Source organism: Carettochelys insculpta, chromosome 5 (genome assembly GCF_033958435.1).
Source record: "Carettochelys insculpta isolate YL-2023 chromosome 5, ASM3395843v1, whole genome shotgun sequence".
NCBI classification, from domain to species: Eukaryota; Metazoa; Chordata; order Testudines; family Carettochelyidae; genus Carettochelys; species Carettochelys insculpta.
Window position 1 is genome coordinate 36,419,342 of NC_134141.1, and position 27,442 is coordinate 36,446,783.

A 27,442-nucleotide genomic window follows, 5' to 3' on the forward strand; every position below is an offset into this window, starting at 1 on the left:
GATTGCATTATTGTATAACTTTCATTCCTTTGGCGCTACTCTTAATTGCCTTTATAAACTTAAGTCAAATGGTGTTCTAAAACAAGTAACTGCCATGTAAGAGACAGAACTGAGATTTGGGATTATTTCCCTTGCATAATTAGGTTACATAGCTTAGCAGGTCTTCATGTATAAAGTATAATATTGAATACTCCTTCATGCTTATGTTTCTTCTATAAAAACTAAGTGAGTTTCTTGTTGTGCCAAATTACAGGTTCTGAAACCTGGGTCCTCCTTTTCAAAGACAAAATTGTGTTTGCTTTGCATGTTCCATTGAGTGCCTGCTTACCCATGTGGACAGTTATGGATCTAGCTAGCCACATGAGTCTGCAAAGGCCTCATTTTTTTCCTGAAGTTTGGTATTGAAATTTGTACATTTGTTACTCCTGTTTTGCATAAAGTAGTTATTTTTGCTCACTCAGAACAAAATCTGGTGAATATGTAAAGACAGAATATTCAAAATAGTGTGGCGATCACCCCAAATCTAGGAAAGACAGCCATGATATGTTGTTGCTAATTAAGTAAGTTGTATACATCTTTGTCACATCCTACCTATCCCTTGTTCTTGTTAATTGTATATTGATGAATACAAAGGTTCACTTCTGATCAAGCTGAGGCTGACCTATGTGTGTTAGCTTGCTATTAGTGTCTGATGAGAATCTCAGAGTTATGAACACCTCATAACTCTGAAATGTTCACGGCTGTGAACTAAGCTTTATGATGCTTTTAAAAGTTTACCACTGAATATTATCTAAATACAACTTTGAAATTTTACTGTGCAGATGTAAAATGCTGCTTCCCTTGATTTTTTATGCATGGCTGGTGGGTGAATCCACATTTTGGGGAGGCGTGCCCACCCGCCCAGACCCTTCCACTCAATGCCTCGGGCGCAATGGCAGAGCCACACAGCTCCGCCCTCAGAAAAGGAAAATCCACAAGAACCTCCCCCAGACTGGAGGAACTCCAGTTTTCCCACCCAGCCACATCGGGCTGAGCCACCACCAGCCTCTTTGACTTGCTGTCCCTCCCCACCACACAAGACTGAGCCTCTGCTCCACTGTCCCCTGAGCACTGTGTCGGTCCCAGTGCCAGGCAGAGCCAGCATCCTCCCCAAGCAGCCAGCTGGTCCCAGTGCCACCAGAGTCAGGCCAGCCTCAGCTCTGAGTGAAGCCAGCAGCCTCCCGGAGTGTCAGCACTGGGCCATCACTGCACTGGCAGCCTCCCCGACTGCCAGATCCTCCTGTCATGAAGGCCCAGCAACCCCTGCTGAGCTGCTGGTCCCAGCAGTGTCTGGCTGAGCCTCCTCAGTCAGTCAGCTCTCTATGCCACATCTTGCTGTCCAGTTCCTATGAGAGGGACACAGTGAGCAGTGGGGACCTTCAGAAGTCGGGGATGGAGTGGAGGAGACAGGAGGGTTCTTAGATGGGGTCAGGGTGGGGGGCATCACATCCCAGTTGTCCAGCTGCAGGCCAGCCTGTTATACTCACCACCCACACATTTTTATTTAACACAGCATTGTACTGTACTTGCTTTTTTTTTTTTTTTTTTTTTTGTCTCTGCTGCTGCCTGATTGCGTACTAGCAGTTCCATATAAGGTCCGTGATTGACTTGTTCGTTTGTAACTCTGAGGTTCTACTTTTAACCATATTCTCATGCATGTCTTCGTGGACACTTAGCTGTTACTATTACACCCAGTGTGTGGCTTTTTTATACTACTACTGCAAAAGTAAAATATCTGACTGATGGGGGGACAGGGCTGTGAGAAAATTCATGAAAAAAGATATTTTTGGGGAGGGGAGAATTCACTTTTTCTGTTATGGAAATTTAGCATTTATTCTGCCTTTGTTTTTTCATTTTATCTGAAATCCTGCATCTGGATTGGAAGCAAATACCTTTGTGTTACTTTGGTCTGACAAACACATAAAAGATGAGGACCCATTTGCTAACCCTGATTTTGCTGTCACTTGCATCAGTATACTTCCAGAGTAATTCTGTTGAAGATAGTGGAGTTATTAAGGTATAATCCATAGAAGTGAGAACAGGCCAGGCACTGAAAAATAACTTTCTCGTGCAGTCACCAGAGATTGGAGTATGTTTTCATTGTCCGTGTCACTTTTCAGTTAGAATAAAAAGGCACAAATTGTGTCCCTTCCATACCTTACCTGAATGTTTGTGTACTGGCCCTTTTTTCAGCTAAAGTTTACTGGCACAGTTAAAGATGACAAGTAGACAGGTTGTACATGAGCCCGAGCAACTAATTTACAGTATTTAGTTGGCAAAATATTTTCAGGGGCCATTAACTGGCGCTGGCTAACTGAGTCTAATGGATGTATAAGGCTATGTAAAAGACAATCAACTTATGGCAATGTTGTATTCTGATACACTGGTACAACAATATGGAATATAACCCAGAAAAGGACAACGAATTTATACTTTAAAAGAAACCTCTCTCTCTCTTTCTCTGTTTCCCGAGTGCCCTAAGATAGGTATGTAATTCACTCTTAATGGCTCAGATTTTCAGTTGTTCTGAAGGGCTGATTTATATCAACAGATGATCTGGCCTCATATGATTTGAAAATAACATATGGGAGTTGGAGATGCAACCCCCTCATGTGATTTTTGAGAACTTGTTTTGAGTCCTTGCAACAGTCTCATACTCTTCTTTTTAAAGAAAAATCAATGTATATTTTTGCATTCAAATAAACTGTGAGATAAGCAAGCATCTCATATTTCATTCATTTATATATCTTAGTTCTTTATAATGCCTCCTGATAATAGAAAAACCACTATAAATAAGATGTTTTTATTTCCCTTCAGCAAGCCTATGATTCCTATGGAATCAGACTCACACACCAAAGCTACAGTCATGGATACTTTCAGCATGTAACGTTATTATAGTCTTTGTGAATTCTAATGTATCAGAGTTGTACGGAATAGTTCTGAGTTACTTTGTGCAGTGATTATGGATACAGTATGCGCTCTGCTTGTATGGAAAATGGGGCATCACTATCATTCATGCATAGCATCTACTGCAGTTGGCAAACAAGTGACAGAGCAGGCTATCGAAACACAGGGTGTACCAGCCGGAAAATAAATGTAAATGGCCTAATCTGATCTCAGTACAAGTATGATCTGGTGAGTAGTTCCACTGATTTCAGTGGTATTGCTGTTGATTATATTAATGTTCAGGTCTGAGTTGAGCCTTAGGACACCCTTTTGTTGCACTAGTTTTACTGACATTTACAAACTCAGCTTCAGTATGAACACCCTCATGATGTACTTACCCTCAGTGTGACCATCAGGCACACTAATACTATCCCCAGTGACTGGAAGAAAGATGTTATTCTGCCTTTGTTAAAAACCAGCAATAACAATAATGTCTTATGTAGCAACTATAGAGGTATTATGCCTTTGTCAGTTTCAGAGAAAGCCTTCACTTGACTGTTAATGTCTCAGATTACTAATGACTTTTTCATGACGAAGGCTGGGGTATTCAGTGTGGTATCAGACTTGTTTTTTCCTGCTGCAAACTAGATCTTTACCAGCACTTCATATGTAATGAATGAGGTCCTGGGGTTCTCGCAATTAAGTGTCAATCTTTTTTTTTTTTCTTAACGTTCATGCAGCAAGCCCAGACACCTTTGGGAGAAGACAGCTGCAGATGAGACACAGGGAGCACTTTTTATAGATTTCCATCATGCCAGTGCATCAAGCTAGTTTGTGGAATCTAGTGCGATTATTTAAAGCTGTGTTTGAGTCAATGGCAGATCCACATAGGGTTTTCTTTCTCCAAGGAAATTTGGCAAGGCTGCTTTCTGTCACTATTGTTCAGTATTGATTTTGATAGATAAACTGGAGGAGGCTGCTGTGGGTAGCATTGCACTGAATGCCATTCTGCCTGGAGATCTCAAATATGTAGATGGCTTTTCCTTGTTGGCTCCCTTTGTTGAATTGCTGCTGGTGGTGGCTGATCTAGTTGGACAAGAAGTGATACATTTTGGTCTGGTTGTTAATCCAGATAAAACTAACTCTTGGACTGTTACTGTTACCAGGCCTCTAGTTCCAGGTTACAACCAGCTCTATATTAACCTGTGTAAAAAGGACATCCAGCCATGGCAACTTTCAAGTATTTGGGCAGCATTATTGACATAGAGGATGCCTGAAAGCTGTAAACACATGAATAGCAGCTGCTGCTGTAATGTTTTGGGGCCTCTAGGGACCTCTTTGGGGACCTAGAAACATCAAGCTTGTCCCAAAGATGGGGATCTGCAGAATCAGTTATATCAGCTCCAATTCTTGTTATCTTTATCAGCTACTTCTGGACAAGACCGGAACTGAAGATATTTGAAACTAAGCCCCACGATGACCTCCATAAGCACTGCTGAGTTTTGTTGACTTTCTTAGAATACATGTATTGTCAGAATGGAAGACCAACCAATTTGAAAGCCTGCATACCAAGGCATACAGATACATAGAATCATAGAAGAGTAGGACTGGAAGGGACCTTGAGAGGCCATCGAGTCCAGCCCCCTGCCCTCATGGCAGGACCAAGCACTTTCTAGACCATCCCTGAAAGCCATCTATCTAACCTCTTCTTAAATATCTCCAGCGATGGAGATTCTACCACCTCCCTTCGCAATTCGTTCCAGTGTTTGATCACCCTGACAGTTAGGAACTTTTTCCTAATGTCCAGCCTGAACCTCCCCTGCTGCAGTTTCAGTCCATTGCCTCTTGTTCGATCCCCAGAGGCAAGGAAGAACAAGTTCCCTCCCTCTGCCTTATGACACCCTTTTAGATACCTGAAAAGTGCTATCATGTTCCCCCTCAATCTTCTCTTTTCTAAACTGAACAAGCCCAATTCTTTCAGCCTTTCTTTATAGGTCATGTTCTCTAGACCTTTGATCATTCTCGTTGCTCTCCTCTGGACCCTCTCCAATTTTTCCACATCCTTCCTGAACTGCGGTGCCCAGAACTGGACACAATACTCCAGCTGAGGCCTAACCAGCGCAGAGTAGAGCGGGAGAATGACTTCTCATGTCTTGTTCACAACACACCTGTTAATGCATCCTAGAATCATGTTTGCTTTTTTTGCAACAGCATCACACTGTTGACTCATATTTAGCTTGTGGTCCACTATAACCCCTAGATCCCTTTCTGCTGTACTCATTCCTAGGCAGTTGTTTCCCATTCTGTATGTGTGACACTGATTGTTCCTTCCTAAGTGGAGCACTTTGCATTTGTCCTTATTAAACTTCATCCTGTTTACCTCAGCCCATTTCTCCAGTTTATCCAGATCCTTTTGAATTATGCTAGCTACGAGATGGTACCAAAAGCTTCAGTGGCATGATAAGATTGTCAGTGATGGGTAGAAATTAAACAACTAGCCAGACACCTTACGACCTAGCCAGAGATCAATCCTGATAGTGCTCAATCCATAAGGTAGACATATCTTTTGATTCATCTTCTTTGATTTAGGGATTTACCATCCTGCAGCTGATACATGTATTTCTTGTAGTTAAAGTACCCATAGGAGCTACATCTGAAGTGCAAACAAACAAAACTTCCTGGTATGTTACTGTTTTGGTTATAACTGCTAATTATTTTGGTAACAAAGAGGCTTACCTTTCACACAGTGAAATCTCTATCTGTGCCATACTTGTAGCTGCTAAAATGAAGGTACTCATGTTGCAGAGCCATTGCATTGCATGGAGATGTAAGCATCCCACATCCTAAGAAACAGTTTTACACTGATAAAACCATAGGGTTAGAAGGGACCACAGGAGTCATCCAATCTAACTCTCTGTAAAGATGCAGGATTTGTTGTGTCTATACCATCCAAGACAGACAGCTGTCTATCCTTTTGAAAACCAGAGCTTCCATGAGCTCCATAGGCAGTATCTTCCAGTGTCCTACTGTTCCTACAATTAGGAATTTTATCCTGAGATTTCATCTAAATCTGTCTGCATTGGTTCCATTTAATGAAAACAGGAAATTGCCATCATGAGACGGGCAAATTCTCAACTTCCCAGTGGGTTGCGCAGCACTTGCTTCTAGCCATGGACAGTAGATATCAGACTTCAATATTGTGATGTTTGTAGACATAGGATAGTTATACTGCTTGTTTATGGAGGATTTTATGTCTTTTTCTGAGTCTAGCACAGATGGAGCCAGATCTTTAGCTGACGCAAATTGATGTAGCTCCAAAAGCCATGGCAACCAAGACACCCGATTTTTCAGGTGGAAAGAGGCAACAATAAACTAAACACTTTAAAATTCCCTGAAGGGTTATTATAGAATTAGGAAGCTTGAGGCTCTGCAGTGATTGGTGCTACAGAGAGATGCTGAATCAGCTTACCACATAGTTGCCCAGACCCACCTTAACCAGCCTATTAGGTGTGGGCCTGCAACTTGGTGCCAAAACTCTTCCAGATAGACTTATCTGATGCCAGAAAATTTCCACCTGAAGCCAAACGCAGATTAACATAATTGGGCTGATTAAGGGGTGGAGCACATAACCTATGAGGAGAGGCTGAGGAATTTGCGCTTATTTAGTTTACAGAAAAGACTGAGGAGCGATTTAATAGCAGCCTTCAACCTCCTGAAGGGTGCTCTAAAGAGGATGGAGAAAAACTGTCTCTAAAGAGGATGGAGAAAAACTGTCTCAGTGGTGACAGATGGCAGAGGAATTCAGAGCTCTGGAAAGTGTTACCTAGGAAGATAGTGACAAGTATCAGAGGTAGTTGTGTTAGTCTGTATCTTTGAGAACAACAAGATATCTGTTAGTCTATAAGGTGCCACAGGACTGCTTGTTGTTCTCTACGAAGATAGTGGAATCTCCATCCCTTAAGGTTTTTAAGTCCTGCCTTGGTGACCTCGCTGAAGTCTCTTCCAAACCTATGATTCTACGACTTGTCTAAACTGTGTCACCAGAGTTCAGCTTATTTCTTATTTCAGCTAAAATTTCACCATTTAAAAATGTTATACGTAGCTCATATGACCACCGTTGCTTTCCAAAATGAACTCAGAGAGGTAGCCATGTTGGTCTATAGCCTCACAAAAAACAAGCAGGCCTGTAGCACCTGTAAAGGCTAGCCCACAAAACCTCATTGCCTAATAAATAAAATGGTTCGTCTTTAAGGAGTTACAGGACTACTTGTTTTTTCCAAAATGAAGCGCTTGTTTGTGTATTTAGTACAAGCTCATGCATGATCTGAGAGTGATTTTCTGGGGATATTTCTTTTATTTAGGGGAAAATGGGATGTAAATGATAAGAGGCTGAGTTTTGGCTTCAGCCAGGTATGTATCAGACTGTTAGGGTGAGCGTCTCTGTCCAGGGGGACACTGTAACTTACTGTAACTGATTTGTTTCCCTCATGTAACTAGAGAGTCTGTAGGGGATTGTGAAGCTGATTCTACTCAGAGGTAACAGATTTGCTCCTTTAGTTCAAGCAACAGAGACTCTGGAATCGGGGGTTCATCTCGAACACGTGCACAGGAATAGAGCCTCATTTCTGCAAGAACTTCTGTGTGTGCTTTGTTCCACACACTACCTGTAGTCCTATTGACTGCAATGCAGGACCCAGGCCTAATAGCAGTGGTGGGCAATCTGCATCTATGTGTGGCCTATGAGACATTTTATTTATCGTTGCCCATGCACAGGGTTGCCAGAGTCTGCTGGTTTTTACCTACCAGTATTACAAAAGTGACATGCACTCAGAGCAAGGGCATGGGGAGCGAGGTACATGCTGGTTGCACACAACATTGTGATACCCCTGTATGCCTTCGGCATTAGACTTCTAAGTTACAACAGTCTTGAGGCCACTGAGAAGCAGGAGGGCCACTCATACAGCCCAGGCACTAGCCTCAGTTGCACCTCACTGCCTAAGAGAGAGTTGTTTTTCACTCTTGACAGATGCCATATTTAAACTTGTTTCTGCACTGGTGAATGGCTGATGCATCCAATCACTATACCAACTAGTTCTGAATAGAAAACTACTTCTGCAGAGGAAACCAGTGTGCATATGAGAACTCTGGGTAGATCTTCAGTCACTACTCATATTAGTTTTTGTTTTTAATCCACAGAAAGTGAGTGAGAAGGTTGGTGGTGCAGAAGGAACTAAGCTAGATGATGACTTCAAAGAAATGGAGAGGGTAAGTGAACATAAGTGTTATGTTTTTAGGCCGGGATTTTCAATAAAGCACCAAAGTGACTTAGCAGCGCAAGTCTGGGAACAACTCATATGCCTAAATCATTATACAGCAGAGTTGCACTTCTGGTCTGTTACACCTTTTATTTTCTAATCACGAGATATAAATAACAGATATTATGTATAAAGAGCATTAATATCAGCCTCAATTAATCCACTTGAATGGGCCCCTGGAAGCAGAGTGTGTGCCCAAATGGGTGGATATTTTTACAGCACAAAGATCCCACAATCCTTATCTTAGCAAGGCCAGCCAAGAGGAGATGAGAAAAGAAAGCATCCAAGATGCTAAGGATATTTGCAAGATCAGAGCATTCCCCGAGCAACCTTCATTGGCAGGGCTCCTTTGGATCTAGAGATGCCTTCTCCCATCAGAAACTCAATGAACACTGAAAGTGACAACAGCACCTGCCTTTCCATGGCTGTGAATCTCTCCTGGAGGAGAAGGTAGCAAGCACAATACTGCGTGGATGTATGGGATGAGGTGTCCACCCCACACATGACTGACAGGAGTTTGTCAGGTAGGCCAATTAACTATAGTCTGGAGGGAAAGCCAGGGAGCAGGAAGCCAGTTGTAAGCAGGCTCAGCTGGACAAGAAAGGGAGGGGAGAGGGTTATAAAACCAGATAGCTGGCCCCTGGCAGGCTGCAGTTGGGAGAAGGCAGTCATTCCCTGAGAAAAACGTAGTGTTTGGAGGTTGCAGGGACGTGCAGGCTGCAGCCCTTCCTTGGGAAGTGGCAAGGGAGTTGGGGTTGGCATACCCAGAGAGTGGTGTGGAACCAGAGTGGTAGGAAGCAGTACAGGGAGGACCTGTGTTGAGGGTCCTGGAACTGCAACTCAGAAGAGTTGGGGGGACCTGGGTTCCTCTGTGAGCTATTGAGGATGTGGCATAAACTAGTGGGGCAGTGAACTGGAAGGCTGCCGGGGTCACTGTGGGAGTGACAGAGAGCTGAAGGACTGTATCTAGGGTGACCATCCATCCTGTTTTTGGTGGGACAGCTCCAAATTATGGGCATCAAAAGGAGTCCTGACTTATTTTAACAGAAGGTCTCATTGCCCCATATTCAGCTGCCTGCTAGCCAGAGAGCATGTGGAACGCATGTACTTACATGCTCTCCAGCCACATCAGAGGGAGTCAGCAGGGGGCCCTTCAGAGTGAGAGGTATGCTGAGGTGTGGGGGGTGGCTGCCACCTCCTTCCCAGCTCCCCGAGGTACAGGGAAGCCAGGAGTGCACTGGCATGGCTGCCACCTGGCTTCCAGCTCCCCAAGGCATGGGGAAACCAGGAGTGCACAAGCATGGCTATCATCCTATTCCCAGCACCCTGAGGCATAGGACAGCTGGGGAGTCCCCTGAGGTGGCAGCCCTTAGTAGCCACAAGTGGGGAGCCATCCCGGCATACCATATTTGGGATCGGGGATATAGTAACACTTACTGTACCCAGAAGAGGGGAAATGCTGAGTGACCTAGCTGGAAAGCTAAGTCTTGAAGAGGCAACTGAGGTTCCTGGAGTGAGAGGGGCTGTAGGTCCAGAGAGAGAAAGAGGAGGTGCCAGACCAGTGGGACATTCCTATCAGCAGATAGGAATAAGGGCATTTTGAAGTTTCTGGGGTCCTTTCAAAAAGGAGCCCTGTCTGCACGAGCCGCGCGGCAGCGAGCCATGGCAATTTTGAAGAGCCGTGGCCACTGACATGCCAAGGAGGCACTGAATATGTATTTCAGCACCTGATTAGTAATCTTTGAAATGGCCATTTGCATGGGCTAATGTAGATATAGCCACAATCTTTCCTGTATGGGGGAACACTGAGCACCTATATACTTAGCTCTTCTTCTCTATGCAAAAATGTCAGCTGGAACATAGGTGGAAAAGCAAATGTGGGGGCCCTTCTTTGCTCATATCATTTAAAATCTGTAGAATTTATTTTGCTGCTATTTTGCCCAAGCATAAAAATATACAGTAAATTCTTTCATGTCTTGGCAGGCACAGGATGGGGAGGTTGCTGGATAGCCAAATATTCTGGAGAGGTGTACCTAGCAATGCATAACGCTAAAGAAAAACAAGATTAGATATTAAGAAACAAACAGAATATATGCAAAGTACTTTCTTTACCAACCACAGTATCATTGTACACTTAAACTTATACTGTGTTTGCTGTATTTATTTGTGTTTACTTTCACTTTACTGTACTAAGAGAAAACTAAATATTAAAATTTACTTATGGTTAAGATGCTGGTTATTTGAGAGTTCCAGATGCTAGAATGTCAGATATGAGTTTACTGTAATCAAAAATGGAATTTATATGAGAAAGGTCTGAGCAGTTTAAAACTGGTGGGAGATTATTATGGAAACCAGAACAATGTTGTAGTGCCATTTTGTGGTCAGGAATAGCATGAGATTGGCAGCCCTTGAGAATGAAATCTGCTGTTCATCCACAGAACAGTAAATTCATATGCACCAACCCACTGCCATTCCCTTCATTCAACTCTGACAGAGGGACCACCTTTAGGTGTGACCAACTCAGTCCCCATGGCTGTTCATTCAGTTGCAACAATTACCAATAAGATTGCCAATTAGAGACAGGTTTAGAGGTGTTTGTTCATATGGACACTACTTTGCTAGGAAAGGACAACACACATCAACTCATATTCCATAGGTCACTGACCTACCATGATGTGCAACACTAACTAATGTGTTACTATCTACCTGGATTAGTCAACAGGTGAGATTCTACCCTTTGATTAGTCTTTTCAGCTGTGCAACCTCCATACATCTATGGGATTAAACTACAAGTTAAAACAAAATTGTTAACCACATTTACCTTCCACTGAAGTGTTGTGAGGCTTAGACACACAAGAGTGAGCATACCTGTTTTGGCAATGATACGGTGAGGGATTGGAGCAGAGAAATATATTTCCTGTCTTTCTTCATCATCCAGGATACCCATTTCCAGCCCTTTACTAAACACTGCAAGTGTTCTTTCCCCTAATGCACAGTCCTTGCCTATTTTACATCCTCTGCTACTCAGCTCTTCAACACAGGGCCACTTCTGGGCTCAGTACCAGGATGCTCCACTCACTGCTGCCCTTTGCTATTGGGAGTGAGAGCTAGCAGATGATAAAGACATGATAAAACGGGAGGGCGGGCATGCAGAGGAAGCTGTGACTAGCTCATCCCACATTTTCTTTTAATACAAAAGTACCATTTGGAGAAATTCTCTCTCTACTGAACACAAGATGTACTATGAGAGATGTTCACTGTAAAGAAATACAATATACTTTTCTAAGTGCAGTGTGCACAATATATAATAGAGAGCCCCAGATCTAGATAAACGAGCAAAGAGCAACATATTTCTCTTACTGGGGTCTGATTCTGAGAGGTGTTGCTTATCCTCTGGCAAGTGCTCCGTACCTGGAACGCCCAAGGAAGTCAGTGGATGTCAAGGAAGCTCAGAATGAAATCCATCTGGCCCTTACAGATCTGGGATTTCAAACTGTTCTCTTCTTGTTCAAGAAATAAATTGTAAAAATAAATTTTATTTGTTTAAGCATATAAAATATAACCACACATATTTTCCCCAATATAACTTTATTGAAAATCTTAATGGAGAAGATACAATTTAAAACATGCTTCCGTCACATTAAAAACAATTAAGTTTTTGAAAAGGAAAATAGGTGTAAGATCATACAGAAAAAAGTGGGTAGTGAACCTCTTTCTGACTTAAACAAAATGAGCAATTTTAACAGAGACATTTACAATGGACCTCATTCAAATCTATACTCTTAGAAATAAAGCCAGAGTCCCAACATAACTGAGAAGGTGAAAGCATGTTGGGGATGAGGTATTTCTGAGGTGTTTTTCAGATTGACCTAGCGTTTGGTCTTTGTTGTGTTATAGAAGTATTTAAGAAGTCAAAAGAAATATGCTGTATTGGTAGCTAGCGAATTGCTGTTGTCATGTAAAAAGAAGGCAGATTACTTGGGATACCATACTGCTTTCACCAAGAGGGAATCACAAAGAGCCACTTTTGCCATGTGTGGCATACAAAGCCTAAGTGCATGGCAGACTTCTTGCAATGTATTGATGGTTTATTGCTTCTGCAGGAACATTACACAGTAACAAACTTCTCCCATCATTCAAGTGAGAACGTACCAGCTGAGTCTAAAGAAGGGCAGAATATTTTCCTGGATTTATATAATATGGTCTTAGTTCATCTCCACAAGCAGATTGGTCAGCTACTGTAAAATAAGGATGGGTATTTGAGACTGACATTGTCGGAGAAAAGAGGCATTTGGCTGGGAAGCCTGTGCAGGGTAGGAGGTCCTGGTTTGATAGTATCTCACCAATCTTGGCCTCCCAGGAGACCAACTGTTCGGTGTTAAGTGGGCAAACAATGGAGAAACTAGTGGTCCAGCAAAGAGTTTGCAAATGCATGAATCACCATTGCCAGTTTTCCCTTGAAGAAAAAGATCTATCTTTCTCTTTGTGCAACTGCACCACTCACATTGCTGGTTACAGTTGGGGAGCTCCTTGGGAGCTACAGACTGCTCCAACTCAGGAGATGGCTTGCTTGTTCAGTACAGCAGGTCACCTAGTTTGTTAGCTTATAATCATCCCAGCATCACTGTTGCACTTGTCACTTAGACTCCCCAGGGAAAGTTCCCCAGGGAGTAAACGTAAGAACAAAAATGAGTTTTCTTCAAAATCACACTATTGTCTTACTTTTCTTTGTATTCTTTACATTCTTCTAATTGTAATTTCAGAAAGTAGATGTCACCAGCAGGGCTGTGGTGGAAATAATGACCAAGACAATAGAATATCTTCAGCCCAACCCAGGTAATGGTCCTTCTGAGTTGCAGAATGCTTTAAAGTTGTTTACCTTTTCTTGGCTGTTCTAGTTTACAGGATGCTTTGTTAGTAGCCTTTGCCTTTTAACTACTTCACAAGTCTCTTGGGAACTAGTTTTTTTTCTATATTCCTCTGGGATATGCATCAGTGTATTGTGTGTATGTGTCTTTCTCTCACATATGTGGCATGATTCTCATCTCAGTTATGCTGGTGTAAATTAAGATTAGCACAAAGTTAATGGAGGTACATTGGAGTGAAATATATGAAGTGAGATCAGAATTAGGCCCTTTGTGCTTATCGATTCTTTATAGACTAAAGGTGGTGGTAATGGACTCTCTACAACCAAGACTAGCTGTGCCAACACTAACATCAGATTATCGCAATTACAACCACCCAAATCAAATTATAAAGGAGACTGGAGACTTCATAATAGCCAGCAACTAATCAATATAGTCTACACTGAAGGTTCAAATGTGAGTGAAGAAGTGGTATAACTGTTCTCCTGAATTATCAGCTGAGCTTGGTGACCTTTACCTCATGTGACCATCAACAGACCTCACAAAAATCACTTGCTTAACCAAAGAAATTTCCTAAAACAGATGAAATAGAATTACATTCAATACATTTCAGGATGATTTGGATCAGTGATCAGCAACCAAAAGAGCAAGAAGAGCCATTTTTTACAAACGTGGTTTAAAAAAAAAACAACTCAGTAATTCAAGAGCTGCAATGCATGTGAATATGAGACAATCGTTAATAAATAATGTCAAACCATACATTTTGTAACCCCTAATTTAAGAACAGCACACACACAATGATTTGTAATGTGATACATGTTTACTGCAGGATGTTCACAAACTTTTTACGTGTTTTATTTCCTCACATGCACGTGTTTGTACTGCTATCTTACTGACTTTCACTCCTGAACCCATGTTACTTATGTCAATTTTACTTCACATTTAATTTCAGTTTTCTTTCTTAATGTGTGTGTCGTCCTTCACAGCAGGAAGGTCAAAAGCTTCCTTTTCCTTTTCCAAATCAAATCTTTATTAGCAACACAGTCAAAACATTGATACAGTATCATATCCCACAATGCACTGCACATATTAAAGGGGGAGTTATCCAATGTGTCGAGATCACATATCGTTCTCTATTTAGAAATGAGTTGTTCATTGTTGGGCTTTTAGATATTCACCATTTATCAAATAATCAGAAGGGTTTTTTTTTTACTGTGCAATTCTAACATTGGAAGCCACAAAGAAGTCCTTAAAGAGACCCATGCAGCTGCAGAGCTGCAGGTTGCAGACTTCTGATTTGGATAATAGTTTAAGAAAGGAGGTAGCCCAGTAAGGTTCATCTGTTGTACAAGTTTCACTGCAGGTGCTTTCTCTTGACTACTGAAGTGTCTGAGAATGAGATTTGATAAAAATTAAATTCACTGACCCTCCACTCTCGTATAATGCGACAATATGAAAAAGTAGAGGCTGATGAACTTCTACTCTTCATTGCATCATGATCTTAAAAGTGAAGTGAAATGGTTTTGCTGAAAGTTAAAAACTTGATTGTAAAAAAGCTATGGCAATTGTACTTACTTTGTACGTAACATATTTCATCAATAAGTCTCAGTGTTCTATCAAGGAGTCTCTATCATTAGCTCCAAGGAACCAAAGGGACGTAAGCTCCTGGTTCCCATCGAAACTGGAATTCTGAGCACCGTGTGAGATAAGGGAGTGAGAGGGAGCTGCCTGCAGGAGACTTGAAGCCTGTGTAGGGTTGCCAGATAAGCCAACAAGAGACACCTGGCAAGGGGAGGGGACCACAATCTGCTGGATCCTTATAAGAGAGCTGGAGCAGTTGCTTCAGGGAGCTGACTCTGGGCACTGTACAGGGAATTAGTTCTGAGCAGTCAGCGGCAACTGCAAACTCCGATGGAGCATTCTCTAAAAACTCATTTTTAAAAAGGGAAAAAGGCTAGATGAAGAAATTGTTTCACTCACCATGGTCTGAGGTGAGAGACATGCCTTGGACTCTGCATTCTCCTTTGGAGTTATTGTCTGAATAAACCTAGGCCCCTGTCGAACTGGTGACTGGACAAGAAAGTCTCTGGGAATCTCTGTAAAAGGGCCAGGAAGAGGTAGGCTAAAGACAGAGCAGAGGAACCCCGTGCATGCAGACAACCAGCACATCCACACATACTTAAGTCTCCCAGTCGTCTTTTGAAAAATTCCAGCCATCTTAAATTGAGATGAAAATACCAGCGTCAAAAAATGTTCCATTGCCAGCAAACTCCATTTTTTTCAACATCTTTCACACATCCAGTTTCATTTTCAAACTTGCATGTCATCCTGAACAGACATCTCCATTGAGTTGCCCAGATAAGCCAATCTGCCACCAGGGTAGCCAAAGTATTTCTACTGGGCTTAGTGACCCTTAAGCCTTTTGCATCAGAAACTCCTGTAAGATGATACATAACTAAAGCAGTCTCTCCATAACATCAATGACTTACTACGAGAAAAACTTGGGCAGATCAGTGCACATGAAAAGGTTTTTGTCAACATGAGTTACCTAACACTATGTGTTAAGATTTTTGTCTGGAAAGCTATTGTACAGCTTTCAGTGGGTTGTCTTAAAGGAAATGTAAATATCAGACAGGAATAAAATGAGAAGGCAATCTTGAGAGAGAAGCTGGTCCACTGTTTAAGGCAGTGACCTGTCACTTGGGACACGCACCGTGTTGCCTCAGATTTCCTGTGTCATCCTAGAGGCGTCATTTTGTCTTTCTAGGTATGTCTATACGGCAGCTAAACATCCATGGCTGCTCTGGGTCAGCCGACTCAGGCTCGCAGGACTGGCACTGTAAAATTGCTGTGTAGACATACAGGCTCCCTAAGTGTTGGGACCTTGCAAGCCCAAGCCCAAATGACTATACAGCAATTTTTAGGTCCATGAGTATGAATGAGCTCCCCTGGGCCATCCATGGCTTTAAACCAGTGTAGATGTACCCACTGCGCCTCTGTTCCCAGTTTGTAGAAAGTACCTTAGATAGATAGCACCTGCATATTCCCACAAAACCAATGCACCAAGACCTGTTCTATCAATCTTGGGTACTTATGTGTCCCCCTCCTCATCATGGTTAATGTATTTATCTTCATAACACGCTGTAAGGTCTGGAAGTGCTGTAAGGCCTGTTTTATAAGCAGGAAATTGAGACCTAGAATGTCTAAGTGACTTTCAGAAAGTCTGTGGTAGACCAGGGACTTGAACCCAGGTCCCCCAACTTCTAGAGAGCACCTAACCATTGGATGACCCTTCCCTTTTCTTTTATTACCCTGCTAATAAAGACTGTCATGGAAGAGCCAAGAGGTTGATTCTGATCTTATATACGTCATCCATAAATCCATTAAAATAATCATGGAGTAATGATGAAGTCAGTGATGCTGCAGTAGCATAAAACCAGTTTGTATGACTTAGGACCCAGTCCCTGGGTCTTGTTGCTTTCATTTGAATAAATATTCTGAGACCTGTTGCGCATTAATTAGCTAACAGCTGAATGAGTTTCTGTGTCTGGAGAAATGTGTTGACATCTATTAATGGCGATAAAAGAAAATGCCATTAACCAGACAAATTTCTTATCAGGATAGATGGCCAATTTTCATTCTCCTTTACTGAGCAAGTATTAAGGTGCCACTTCTTCCTGTTTTATGAATTTCTCTTCTGCAGACATGCAAATATAGCTATTAACATACGTAAACAGGAAGGGGAGAAACAAAAGCAGATCTTACAAATGTGATTCTAAGCAATAGTTCTGTTAACACTTGCTGAATGGGAGCCTAAATTGGTTACATTCTGGATTCTGGCCAAGATTTTCAGCAGCACAAAAGATCTGCAGAGGGTGGATGGGTGCCCAGCATTTTCTGAAAAATCAGTTCCTTTAGAGATCTCTTGAGATGAGCATCCAAAATCTGAAAATCTTAGCTCTGTAGTGAAAAATACATACATGGCCTCAGGTCCAGAGGACTTGGTCCTGCGCACTGCTACATTAAGGCTCTATGCTCTTGCATGGTCTGCCATGGAGCTCATTACAAAATTGGGGTATAGGTGCCTAGAATATTTGGGTTTGGTGGAAAGATAGATTAGTGCAGTATTTTTCTGCCTTTTTTGATATTAAGGATCAGTTTTCTCCCTTTCTACCCTGTGTCAGGGAGGTCTCAGGGATATAGTTCTGGTCCACAGGCTGGTTATTGAGAGACACTGGACAAATGTATTAGAATAGTTAGTGTGAGAATATTGCAATAGTTGACTTGCAGGGGTTACTCAGAAACTACAGACAGCACTTGTGAGAGCCAGGCAGCTTCAACGAGAGAAACCAAGACAAAATCATAAAAATCAGGTTTAAATATTATGGAGCTGGAACATTTGAGTCATAAGTAATGTATCAACACTACATAGGAATCCTGTGAGAATTCCATATGTTGTGTGAAACAGATCAATAATCTAGCAGTCATGTAAACATGTATAATTAATAGACATCTAACATATTGTCGTTACTTCACTGACTGCCCCTACCCTGCTAGGTGAGGCTAGCTGGAGAAAGCTAATTAACTGCTTTTCTCAGTTGCCTTGCTAGTAGTGATCTAGGGTGCCACTGTGCAGTGCAGTCTTCAGTTGTGCATTCAATTCCTACTTCAGGCAGCTTCCCACGTACACACATTTTTATTTCCATTCTATATATTCCCAGAAATCTATTCCTTGTAGAAGTGCCCAGAAGGAGGCAGTGGGGTTTGGAGTGGTCTCCCTGCCACTGCTTTCTCTCTCCTGTTGCGTACCATTACACAAAAGTGAGCAGCAGGGGGTTGTTGTATAGATGTCCTCGTCTTATGACACAGGTGTGTGCTTGAGTTTCAGTGGTAGGATGAATGGATGGGAACATGGATAGAAAGCTGGCTAGATCATTGGGTTAAATGGGTAGTGATTAATGGTTCAGTTTCTAGTTTGCAGCTAGTGGAGTACCTGAGGGGTCAGTCCTAGAACAGGTTTTGTTCAACACCTTCATTAATATCTGGATGATGAGATGGATTTCACCTTCAGCAAGTTTATGGATGACACCAGTCTGGGCGGGAGAGAGAAATATTCTGAAGACTAGGGATAGGACCTTGAGTGACCTTGAGCAAGTAAAGGATTGGACCAAAAGACGTGCAGATGCTTGCACTCAGGATGGAAGAATCCCCTAGAATACTAGAACAGGAAGGGAACTCATGAGCGCATCATGTCCAGGCCCTTGCTCTCGTGGCAGTACCAAGCACCATCTAGATCATCTCTGACAGTTGTTTGCCTAACCTGCTCTTAAAAATCATGCACGTCTACGGCCTGGGGACCAACTTGCTAAGCAGTTGTGCAGGCTGTAGACATGAAGCTGGATATGTGTAAACAGTGTGCCCTTGTTTCAAAGAAGGCTAACTACATATTGGGCTGCATTAGTAGGAACGTTGTCAGCATATCAAGGCAAGTGGTTATTCTCCTCTATTCAGCACTGGTGAGGCCTCATCTAGAGTATTGCATCCACTGTTGGGCCCCCCACTACAGAAAGGATGAGGACAAAGTAGAGAGATTACAGTGGAGGGCAACAAAATTGATTAGGGGGCTGGGGCACATGATTTATGAGGAGAAGCTGAGGGAACTGGGCTCATTTAGCCTACAGAAGAGAGTAGAGGGCAGCTGTCAAATCCCTGGCTTTAAGAACCTCTGAGAATGGAGATTCCACCACCTCCCTCTGCAGCCCGTTCCAATGCTTCACTGTTATTCTAGTGCAACAGTTTTTCCTGATAACCAACCTAAATATCTCACACTGCATCATGAGTCCACTCTTGTTTCTTATTCTGTCATCTGCCACCACTAAGAGCAGCCTCGCTCCATCCTCTTTGGAACCTGAAGGTAGCACGGAGAGCTGCTTGTTTAAAGTCAATGCCTCAGCAAATAACTTCCCTAGCTCCTAGAAAGTCCAATCTGTGATGCACTCAGCCCTGTCAGTTGTCACTTGGACATCCTTCCTGTAGCTGACAGGTGAGGAGCTGTGACTCTGTCTGAAACTACTCTTGATTAAAACACAAAGCCTAATGTTAATGAAATAGATGCCTTTGTTCTATTCACGTCTGAATATTGTCTCAAATTGTGCTGTGATGAGAGTAGGGAAGTTTTGTTTTCTTTATGAAGTGCTGACTTCTTTGTTGGGCAGGGATCTGTTTCCATGTAAGCCACCAAAGTCTCAGAGACTGCACTCAGCATCTTTGCTAAGTTGGGACTGGAGGCTCACAATATTGCTATGCAATGGGGATTATTATTCTATATTATCCCCATTTCAGTGACAGCCAGGGGCCTCTTCCTCCTTCCACAGAATCAACTGAAACACTCCCCTTGATTTCAGTGGGTGCAGGGTTGAGACCTGAGAGATTTGCCAAAGGCAGTAAGTGGAAGGAGTGAGGGAAGAATTAGACACCCGAGCCAGAGTCTGCTGCAAGCAATAGCACATGAATGCAGTGTGGAAGGTAGAACTAGAAGGTCTTGGGCTGAGTTAATAGACATCGGAGTAGGTAAAATGAATTCCAGGAGCTATTCCATTACTGAGAGACAGAGCACTGAATGGTCTTTCAGCCACTTGCTCTCTGTTCCACCTTTGCAGTGTCTGACTGAGAGACAAGCAGTGCTGTTAGTGCGGCCAAGTGAAGGATAGGCAACAGCGCAGAATTGCAGGCCCTCCAGATTGAAGGAAGAGGGTGAAGATCCCTGGCCTGTGAATGGGGAAGGTTATCTGTTTCTCTGCCTCTTCCCTCCACTCAAGTCTTTCACACCCTAGCCGTGTCTACACGTGCACGCTACTTCGAAGTAGCGGCACTAACTTCGAAATAGCGCCCGTCACGGCTACACGTGTTGGGCGCTATTTCAATGTTAACATCAACGTTAGGCGGCGAGACGTCGAAGCCGCTAACCCCATGAGGGGATGGGAATAGCGCCCTACTTCGAAGTTGAATGTCGAAGTAGGGCACGTGTAGACGATCCGCGTCCCGCAACATCGAAATAGCGGGCTCTGCCATGGTGGCCATCAGGTGAGGGGTTGAGAGATGCTCTCTCTCCAGCCCCTGCGGGGCTCTATGGTCACCGCGTGCAGCAGCCCTTAGCCCAGGGCTTCTGGCTGCTGCTGCTGCAGCTGGGGATCCATGCTGCATGCACAGGGTCTGCAACCAGTTGTCGGCTCTGTGGATCTTGGGTTGTTTAGTGCAACTGTGTCTGGGAGGGGCCCTTTAAGGGAGCGGCTTTATGTTGAGTCCACCCTGTGACCCTGTCTGCAGCTGTGCCTGGCACCCTTATTTCGATGTGTGCTACTTTGGCGTGTAGACGTTCCCTTGCAGCTCCTATTTCGATGTGGTGCTGCGCAATGTCGATGTTGAACGTCGACGTTGCCAGCCCTGGAGGACGTGTAGATGTTATTCATCGAAATAGCCTATTTCGATGTCGGCTTCACGTGTAGATGTAGCTCCTGAGTGTGAAAAGGAAAAGACAGGGCTGGCCAGCTTCTCCTGCAGAGGACTGGGAGGAAGAACAAAGGGCTACAGCAGCTTTTTTCCACCCACAGTGGGCTTATGTGGAGAGGAGACAGTGTATTGAACCTGCCCTGTATTGTTGTTCAAGCAGTCTTCCTCACTCTAGTCACTCACTGCCAATGGTGGAGGAGAGAGAAATGAGACAATGAGCTGGGGAAGGGAGCCGTGATTTGTGGTAACTTCTTGTCCAGAAATAAGTAAGCCAATGGGATTGCGAGTGGCCATACTCGATCTGCCATGCTCAACAGGCTTAAACTGCAGCAAGGGAGGTTTAGGTTGGACATTAGGAGAAACTTCTGTTAGGATGATTAGACACAGGAATAAGTTGCCTAGGGAGGCTGTGGAATATCCATCGCTGGAGATATTTAAGAGCAAGTTAGACAGACATCTATCAGGGATGGTGTAGATGGTGGTTGGTCCTGCCATGAGGGCACAGGACTGGAATCGATGACCTCTCAAGGTCCCTTCCAGTTCTAGTGTTCTATGGTTTCAAATAGAAACCAAAAGTATAGTTTGCCTGAAGAGCTGGGAGCTTCAGGGTTTGCTGACAAGGCTGACGGAGGAGTGTGCCACCACTCCACAAGTGGCAGTGATCTGTAGTGTCACTTCCCCACAGTGAAGCAGGAATTAGAAGTGGAGTGTCCTAAGAATAGCCATCTGCAAAGCCAGGTAAACATTGTGCCAAAACTATTAAATGAGTAGAAGGCTGACACTGAAAGGCCTTTTAGAACACACTTGCCAAACATCAGAAAGTTCACTCATAAACGAAGCAATACCTTAAGGCATCTCAAATCCATTTAAAGGATTTCCAAAATAACTCATGCAATTAAGAGCTTGATTCTCCTTTCACTTTCCCTAGCGCAGATCAGTGACAACTCCGCTGAAGTCAATGGAGTTATGTCAGTGTAAAACTTGCATGAGAAGAAACCTAGGGCCTGTGTTTTCAGTTAATGACATCCAATTGTGTGCAAAAACAGTGACTAGGAATGCTACAGAACTGTCTGTCTAACAACTGAAAAATTATTTGAATTGGCATGAAACATGTTCCCTCTAATATGAAGAATCAAAGAATTTGACTGGCATAGTTTAATTGGAGATATTTGTGTGTAAGACACTACAGTAAGGAAGATAATTTGATGATGATGCCCTGATGATGAAAGCTGGAGAAGGATATTTATGATTTTAAGAAGCATTACACAAAAACAATAGTAATTAAAATGGTTTGTATGTCAGCAGATGGTACACTGTCTCTTACGGGGTCCAAAGCTGCACTGCACTTCATCATCAACTGCTTTGCAAAAAAAGCAACAAGCCTGACACATGTTACGGACATAGAGACATTCAGTAGTGTGATCCATATTCAGACACAAGCTGTGGCTGCTCTTCAGCTATCTGGCAGTGCAAAGGAGCCATACACCCAAATGAGCTTCAAGGTTATATAGTTGCTTTCGTTGCAGGAATGGCGTAAGTCAGCTGGAGCTAGCAATTAATCAGACCATGGCTTCATTGATATCTGTGTAGTGAATAGAAATGATTAAGAAATGCTCCTTTTTCCCAGATTTTTTAATTTCCTCAAATTGCCTCTTACAATTATTTGTTTTTGCTTTTTGATGAAATATCACAAAAGTGCCAGTTTTGTTTTCTGAAAACACTGGCTTCTTGCTTTTTTGTAAACAAATGTTTCCTGTTTGGTTTGGATTTTGATTTTAGTCAATTTCAGAAAATTTCTAAGGATACAATTTTCTGCACACATTTGCTTCCTTATTAAAAATTGTTGGGGGTGGGGGAAAGATAGAGATGAAATAGCGCTCTACTGATGGATATGATGTATGCTGAGGAGATCTGATTCTGCAGGCTGGAATGTGAGCAAATTTTTCATGATGGTATGCTTAGCATGATTTTGAATTACTGATCAACCTTACTCAAAAGCTAATGAACTTCCACTCCAATGGAAAAAGAGAGCATATGAACAGAACATCAGTAAATTTATTGAAAGAGAAGTTTGCTGTGGCTACATTAGAGAGTTTTGTTGACAAAACTGGTGGAACATCCGCACACAAAATAGGATTTCTTGACAGTATCTTGACAAAACCTGGCACTTCTGCCTCTCCCAGATGCAGAAGGGTGTCTTTTCTCTACACAAACAGGAAGAAGTTCTGTGGCACCTTATAGATTAGCAGATATGTCTTTTGTCTACAGGCTCTGCCAACAAAAAAAAGCTGTGTGGACACTCTGGGGGGCCTTTTCTCGACAGACACGGAATCTGAGACAACGTCTACTGTGCTTCTAGGTGCCTCTTTTGTCAAGAGAGGGCCTGGGCAGAGAAGAGTGAAGGGAAAGGCTGTGGAAGGGGCAGGACCCCAAGCAGAATGGATTTTGCTTTCTGGAGCTGGGCTTTTGTCATGTCACCTGGCATATAAAGTACCTGAGTTAAAGCCCTCTGAAGACAATGGGACTCTTTTCAGTGACCTCAGTGGACTCTAGATCAGGCCTAAAAGAATAACACATGATATCTTCCAGCCCAGCAATTACACGCTCCCTTTTGCAGCACAGAAGTGGCTGCTGACACCTCATTAAAGTAGAGTCTCTCTCTCATTGAAGTGTCAGTCTCCAGCCTGTAGTTCTATAGCAGTTTGAGACCAGGTGGCATCAAGAAATTGCAGATAGTATAGTTCAGTGTCACTTTTAGGTAGTGAGACAACTCCTGCAAAAATATGCTTCCCTTTCTTACCGTCCTTCACAAGCACAATATGTATTTAGACATTTTCTTGGTTTTAGCACATAAATGCCACAAAGTCAAGACCAGCAATCACAGCCAGATCTTCATTCATAGTATGTTAATCAAGAATGAATTAAGCAAAGCACAGTGCAGCCACAGGATTGCCTGGCCTGGGAGGCCTGGCAGGGGAGGGGGAAGCTGGCTGAGTACCAGCTCCTCTTTTTTCAAAAGAAAAAAAGCACTGGCAAAAAGTAAAATACTTCTTGGATCCACTGTGCTCATGTACTGCTGCGGTGTCCAAATCCTGAATAATCTTGCATCTGTGCTGTAATATTGATGCACAACAGGGAGGATTACAGATGGCATGTCACCCTTAATTTTGAATTGCTTTTGCTCTTCTGAATTTAAATCAGATCAGACACACAAATATTCAAGCATATGTTTGTTTTGTGGCTTAATTTTTTTCCTATTGTGCAGTGATTTATGATGGCACAGTTGCTTGTTTATTGTAGTTGGCAAAATTAGAAATATAATACAATATATCACTTAAAGCACACTGTGTATGCCATTCAGAAACTGTTTTGTTCTGGCAGCCCCCATTTCAAAATATGGGCTACTGAACTAGTTCATTTCTTTGTCTTTGTTTTTGTTTTTATAAATTTCAATATACTGGGTGTCTTTTGAAACAATCACTGTTCTGAGGAGAGCCTTTTGCAATGGGGTGTTAGGGAGAAGAATCTAAGCTGTAACACTGTTCTGAGGAGAGCCTTTTGCAACGGGGTGTTAGGGAGAAGAATCTAAGCTGTAACACTGTTCTGAGGAGAGCCTTTTGCAACGGGGTGTTAGGGAGAAGAATCTAAGCTGTAACACAATTTTGTTTTCATATCAACCTGGGTGTCTTCCCAGAATTTTGGTAAAAATGACAAGGGGATTCCAGGCATTTTCTGAGATTACAGATGATGTATTTTGTGTAGAATAAATAAAGGGAAATATTCCATTAGGAGATGTGGAGGACCATCTCACCATCTTTGGGCACCATCCTCGGGCATCCACTGGCACAAAGCTGCTGCAGTGATGGCTGAACCGGCTACCCTGGGATTTCCCAAAAGACACCAACACAGTGGTGTCTGTGTCCCCTCTCCCCTACTACAGCTGCAGTATAGGGCATGTGACTGGGCATAGGTGACTTCTTAAGGTCCCGTCCAGTTCTGTTACTGGAGTTTAAGACTGGGAGACTATAAAGGAGTTAGAGCTCCCTTCTCTTCCCCCCACCCCCGAGCTGCATTGGTGTCCATGCCTGGAGTGTTCCTAGGTCTTTTTCTTTTCTCTGAAGTCCAGGGGTATTTTGATGTGGGCTTCATAGGAGGCATGACGGGGTCTCTACTCTGAATGTTCCGGTTCAAATTAAGGCACCTCTGATGTCAATGGAAAAATCTTTGTTGATATCAGGATTTCACCCTGTCTCAAATATGTGCTGGGCATTGGGAGTTAATCTATATCTGACACACATGTTCCACAGCAGCTTCTACTCGATTTTGAACGTGTTACAAGAAGCAGTGTAATTATTTTTTGAAAACACAAGGGAGCTTTCCCATACTCTTCCTTCTCCAGTTTAAGACATAGTATTTGTAAAGTCTATCCTCCATTTACTGTCCTTTAGTAACTCTGTTATTGGTCTGCTTGCAGCTTCCAGAGCTAAACTCAACATGATCAACACAATGTCAAAAATCCGAGGGCAGGAAAAAGGACCAGGCTACCCGCAGGCTGAGGCCTTATTGGCAGAAGCTATGGTGAAATTTGGAAGAGAACTTGGAGATGATTGCAACTTTGGTAACTTGGTTTCTTCCCTTTTGAATGATGCAAGTATATTGGTGCTTGTGTAGAATAAGAGCTTCGGAGAACAGTCTGCAATAAATACTGTCAGACTGTTCACTTGCCAGTAGGCCAATGCTAAACAAAATGATGTTATGTCCATTATCCTTCCCAGGATGGGAAGGGGGATTGTTTTCTAACTGGTGTCAGCCAAATCATTTTAAGTTGGATGATGTGCATGTATCCTTTATACTGCCTTACTGTGTTCACTGCTGTGATGCAATGTGACCAAAAGAGTAGAATGGTCAGAAGCGATACTGTTGTAGGAGTTCATATCCTCCTACAGTCATACCAAAAAGCTCTCCTGTCCTCAGACCCCTTAGAGGAGGAGGATGTTCCTAACTTCACTGCAGATATGAAATAAAAGCTAACAACAGATATAATTCCAATGTACAATTATGAGTTGAAATTGTTAATTCATCTCCTTCTATGTGGTCCTCCTGCTGCCTGAACTCTACATTTTAGGTTGCTAGTCCACATGCTTTTTTTCATCCACCAAAACTCCCATTGAAGTCAGTGAGACTTTAGCTGGGTAAGGAGTACTGAAGTTACTTTTCAATAGCGAGGGTTGTTTTCAGCCTAATCAGTGACATCACAACCACAACAGGTTCTTGTTTTATCTTCACAGCCCTGTGTGGAACTCTGTGCAGTCAGTGATTATTGTAGCTATAGGCAGGTTGCTTGAATAATAGCTTGAAAATTCTCTTCCAAGTTTTAATAATATCTGTTCCTGACAAGAAGACATCTGCAGAGGAAAAGGTGCCTTCTAGCTTGGTTTAATCCCCCTAGACTGAAATTACCTACTAATTGATTTAGCAGCCGTTGACAGATATCTGATGAAAAGTGCTGTCCTTGGTTTAATCCACACTCTCTCATTCTAAATTTCAAATGTCTTTTAATAGATTGTCTTAATTTAAGTGTAAAGTAAACAAATTGCTATGTAATCCCATGCTGGCATAGGGCAGAACAGGTACACCAGTGGTTCCTATGTAATAATGCCTTTTCTAGATACTAATAATGCCTCTGGGTGTGTACAGCAGGTACAATATGTTGGGAAAGTCCTCTCTGAGAGACAAAGCTAAGGACTGATATGCGTTGTTGGGTGGGTTTCTACTTTCTTGTGTGTGAAGGTCCTATTTTCATAACCAACTTATTTTAATTTAGAATCTTTTCCTCTATTCCAAATATCAAAGAAGGTTTGGATCTTCTGCTTCATGGGACTGATAAGCAAAAAGAATAGCTTTTTGTGGACCACAGTTGTGGAGAAGTTTCAAAAACACTGGGGCCAGAACTTGCCCTACGTTTGGTGGCTACATGTGGGGTGTGATGAACATCTTTGCCAGCAGTAGGGCTGGCTTCCTACCTGGTAGCTGAAGGTATTGGGAGATGGGCTGAACTGCTTCACCTGCTTATCTAGGGCCAAAGTAAATATACTAACCCCCTAGAACTTGTGCTATTGCATACAGCATGCCAAGTCTTGCTCAGACGTGACTGAATTACTATCTTAACTGAAATCAGGGGAAGTTGATGGTATTCGTCACCTTCTAGGAGGCTCTCAGAACCGTTGTAGAATTGGACTTTCTAAGAGCAGCAATGTGCACCCTGCCTTTAATTTCCCCATCCATGTCCAGCACAGTAAGAGCTCTCAGAACATACGTGAGGATAAAACTGCCCCAGGCACAGTTCTGTTTTAAAGACAATGTTTATTCTAGAGTGATCATATAACTAGTGTTCCCTAGTAAGGTTTCAAGTGTTTTGCTGTGCAGTCCTACTTTTCCATAACCAGTTTCTTTGAGCCGTAATACCTGCCATTAATGTTAGGAGGAATTAAAACCAAAACTTTAGCTTTACCTTGGGAACATAACAATGATGGTGCTGCAGATTCATTTTAAGAACAAAAGAACAGCCAGACTGGGTCAGACCAAAGGTCCATCCAGCCCAGTATCCTGTCTGCTGATACCAGGTGCCCCAGAAGGAGTGGACCAAACAGGTATCAATCGTGCAATCTCTCTCCTGCCATCCATCTCCAGCTTCTACAAACAGAGGCTAGGGAAACCATTCCTTATCCATCCTGGCTAATAGCCATTAATGGACCTAACCTCCATGAATTTATCCTGCACTTTTTTAAACCATTGTAATCCTAGTCTTCACAGCTTCCTCTGGCAAGG

General features: G+C 42.7%; 1 protein-coding gene across 1 annotated transcript in view; it reads left to right on the forward strand.

Annotated features, from left to right (window-relative positions):
- The first annotated feature begins 8,134 nt into the window (after positions 1-8,134).
- Positions 8,135-27,442, forward strand: part of SH3GL2 (SH3 domain containing GRB2 like 2, endophilin A1) — a 31,618-nt gene continuing 12,310 nt past the window's right edge. Inside the window, exons 1-3 of the mRNA XM_074994102.1 lie at positions 8,135-8,190; positions 13,004-13,076; positions 25,089-25,232. Of these exons, the coding sequence (XP_074850203.1) occupies positions 8,182-8,190; positions 13,004-13,076; positions 25,089-25,232 (226 nt within the window). The 5' untranslated portion in view covers positions 8,135-8,181. The remainder of the gene's footprint in view (positions 8,191-13,003; positions 13,077-25,088; positions 25,233-27,442) is intronic.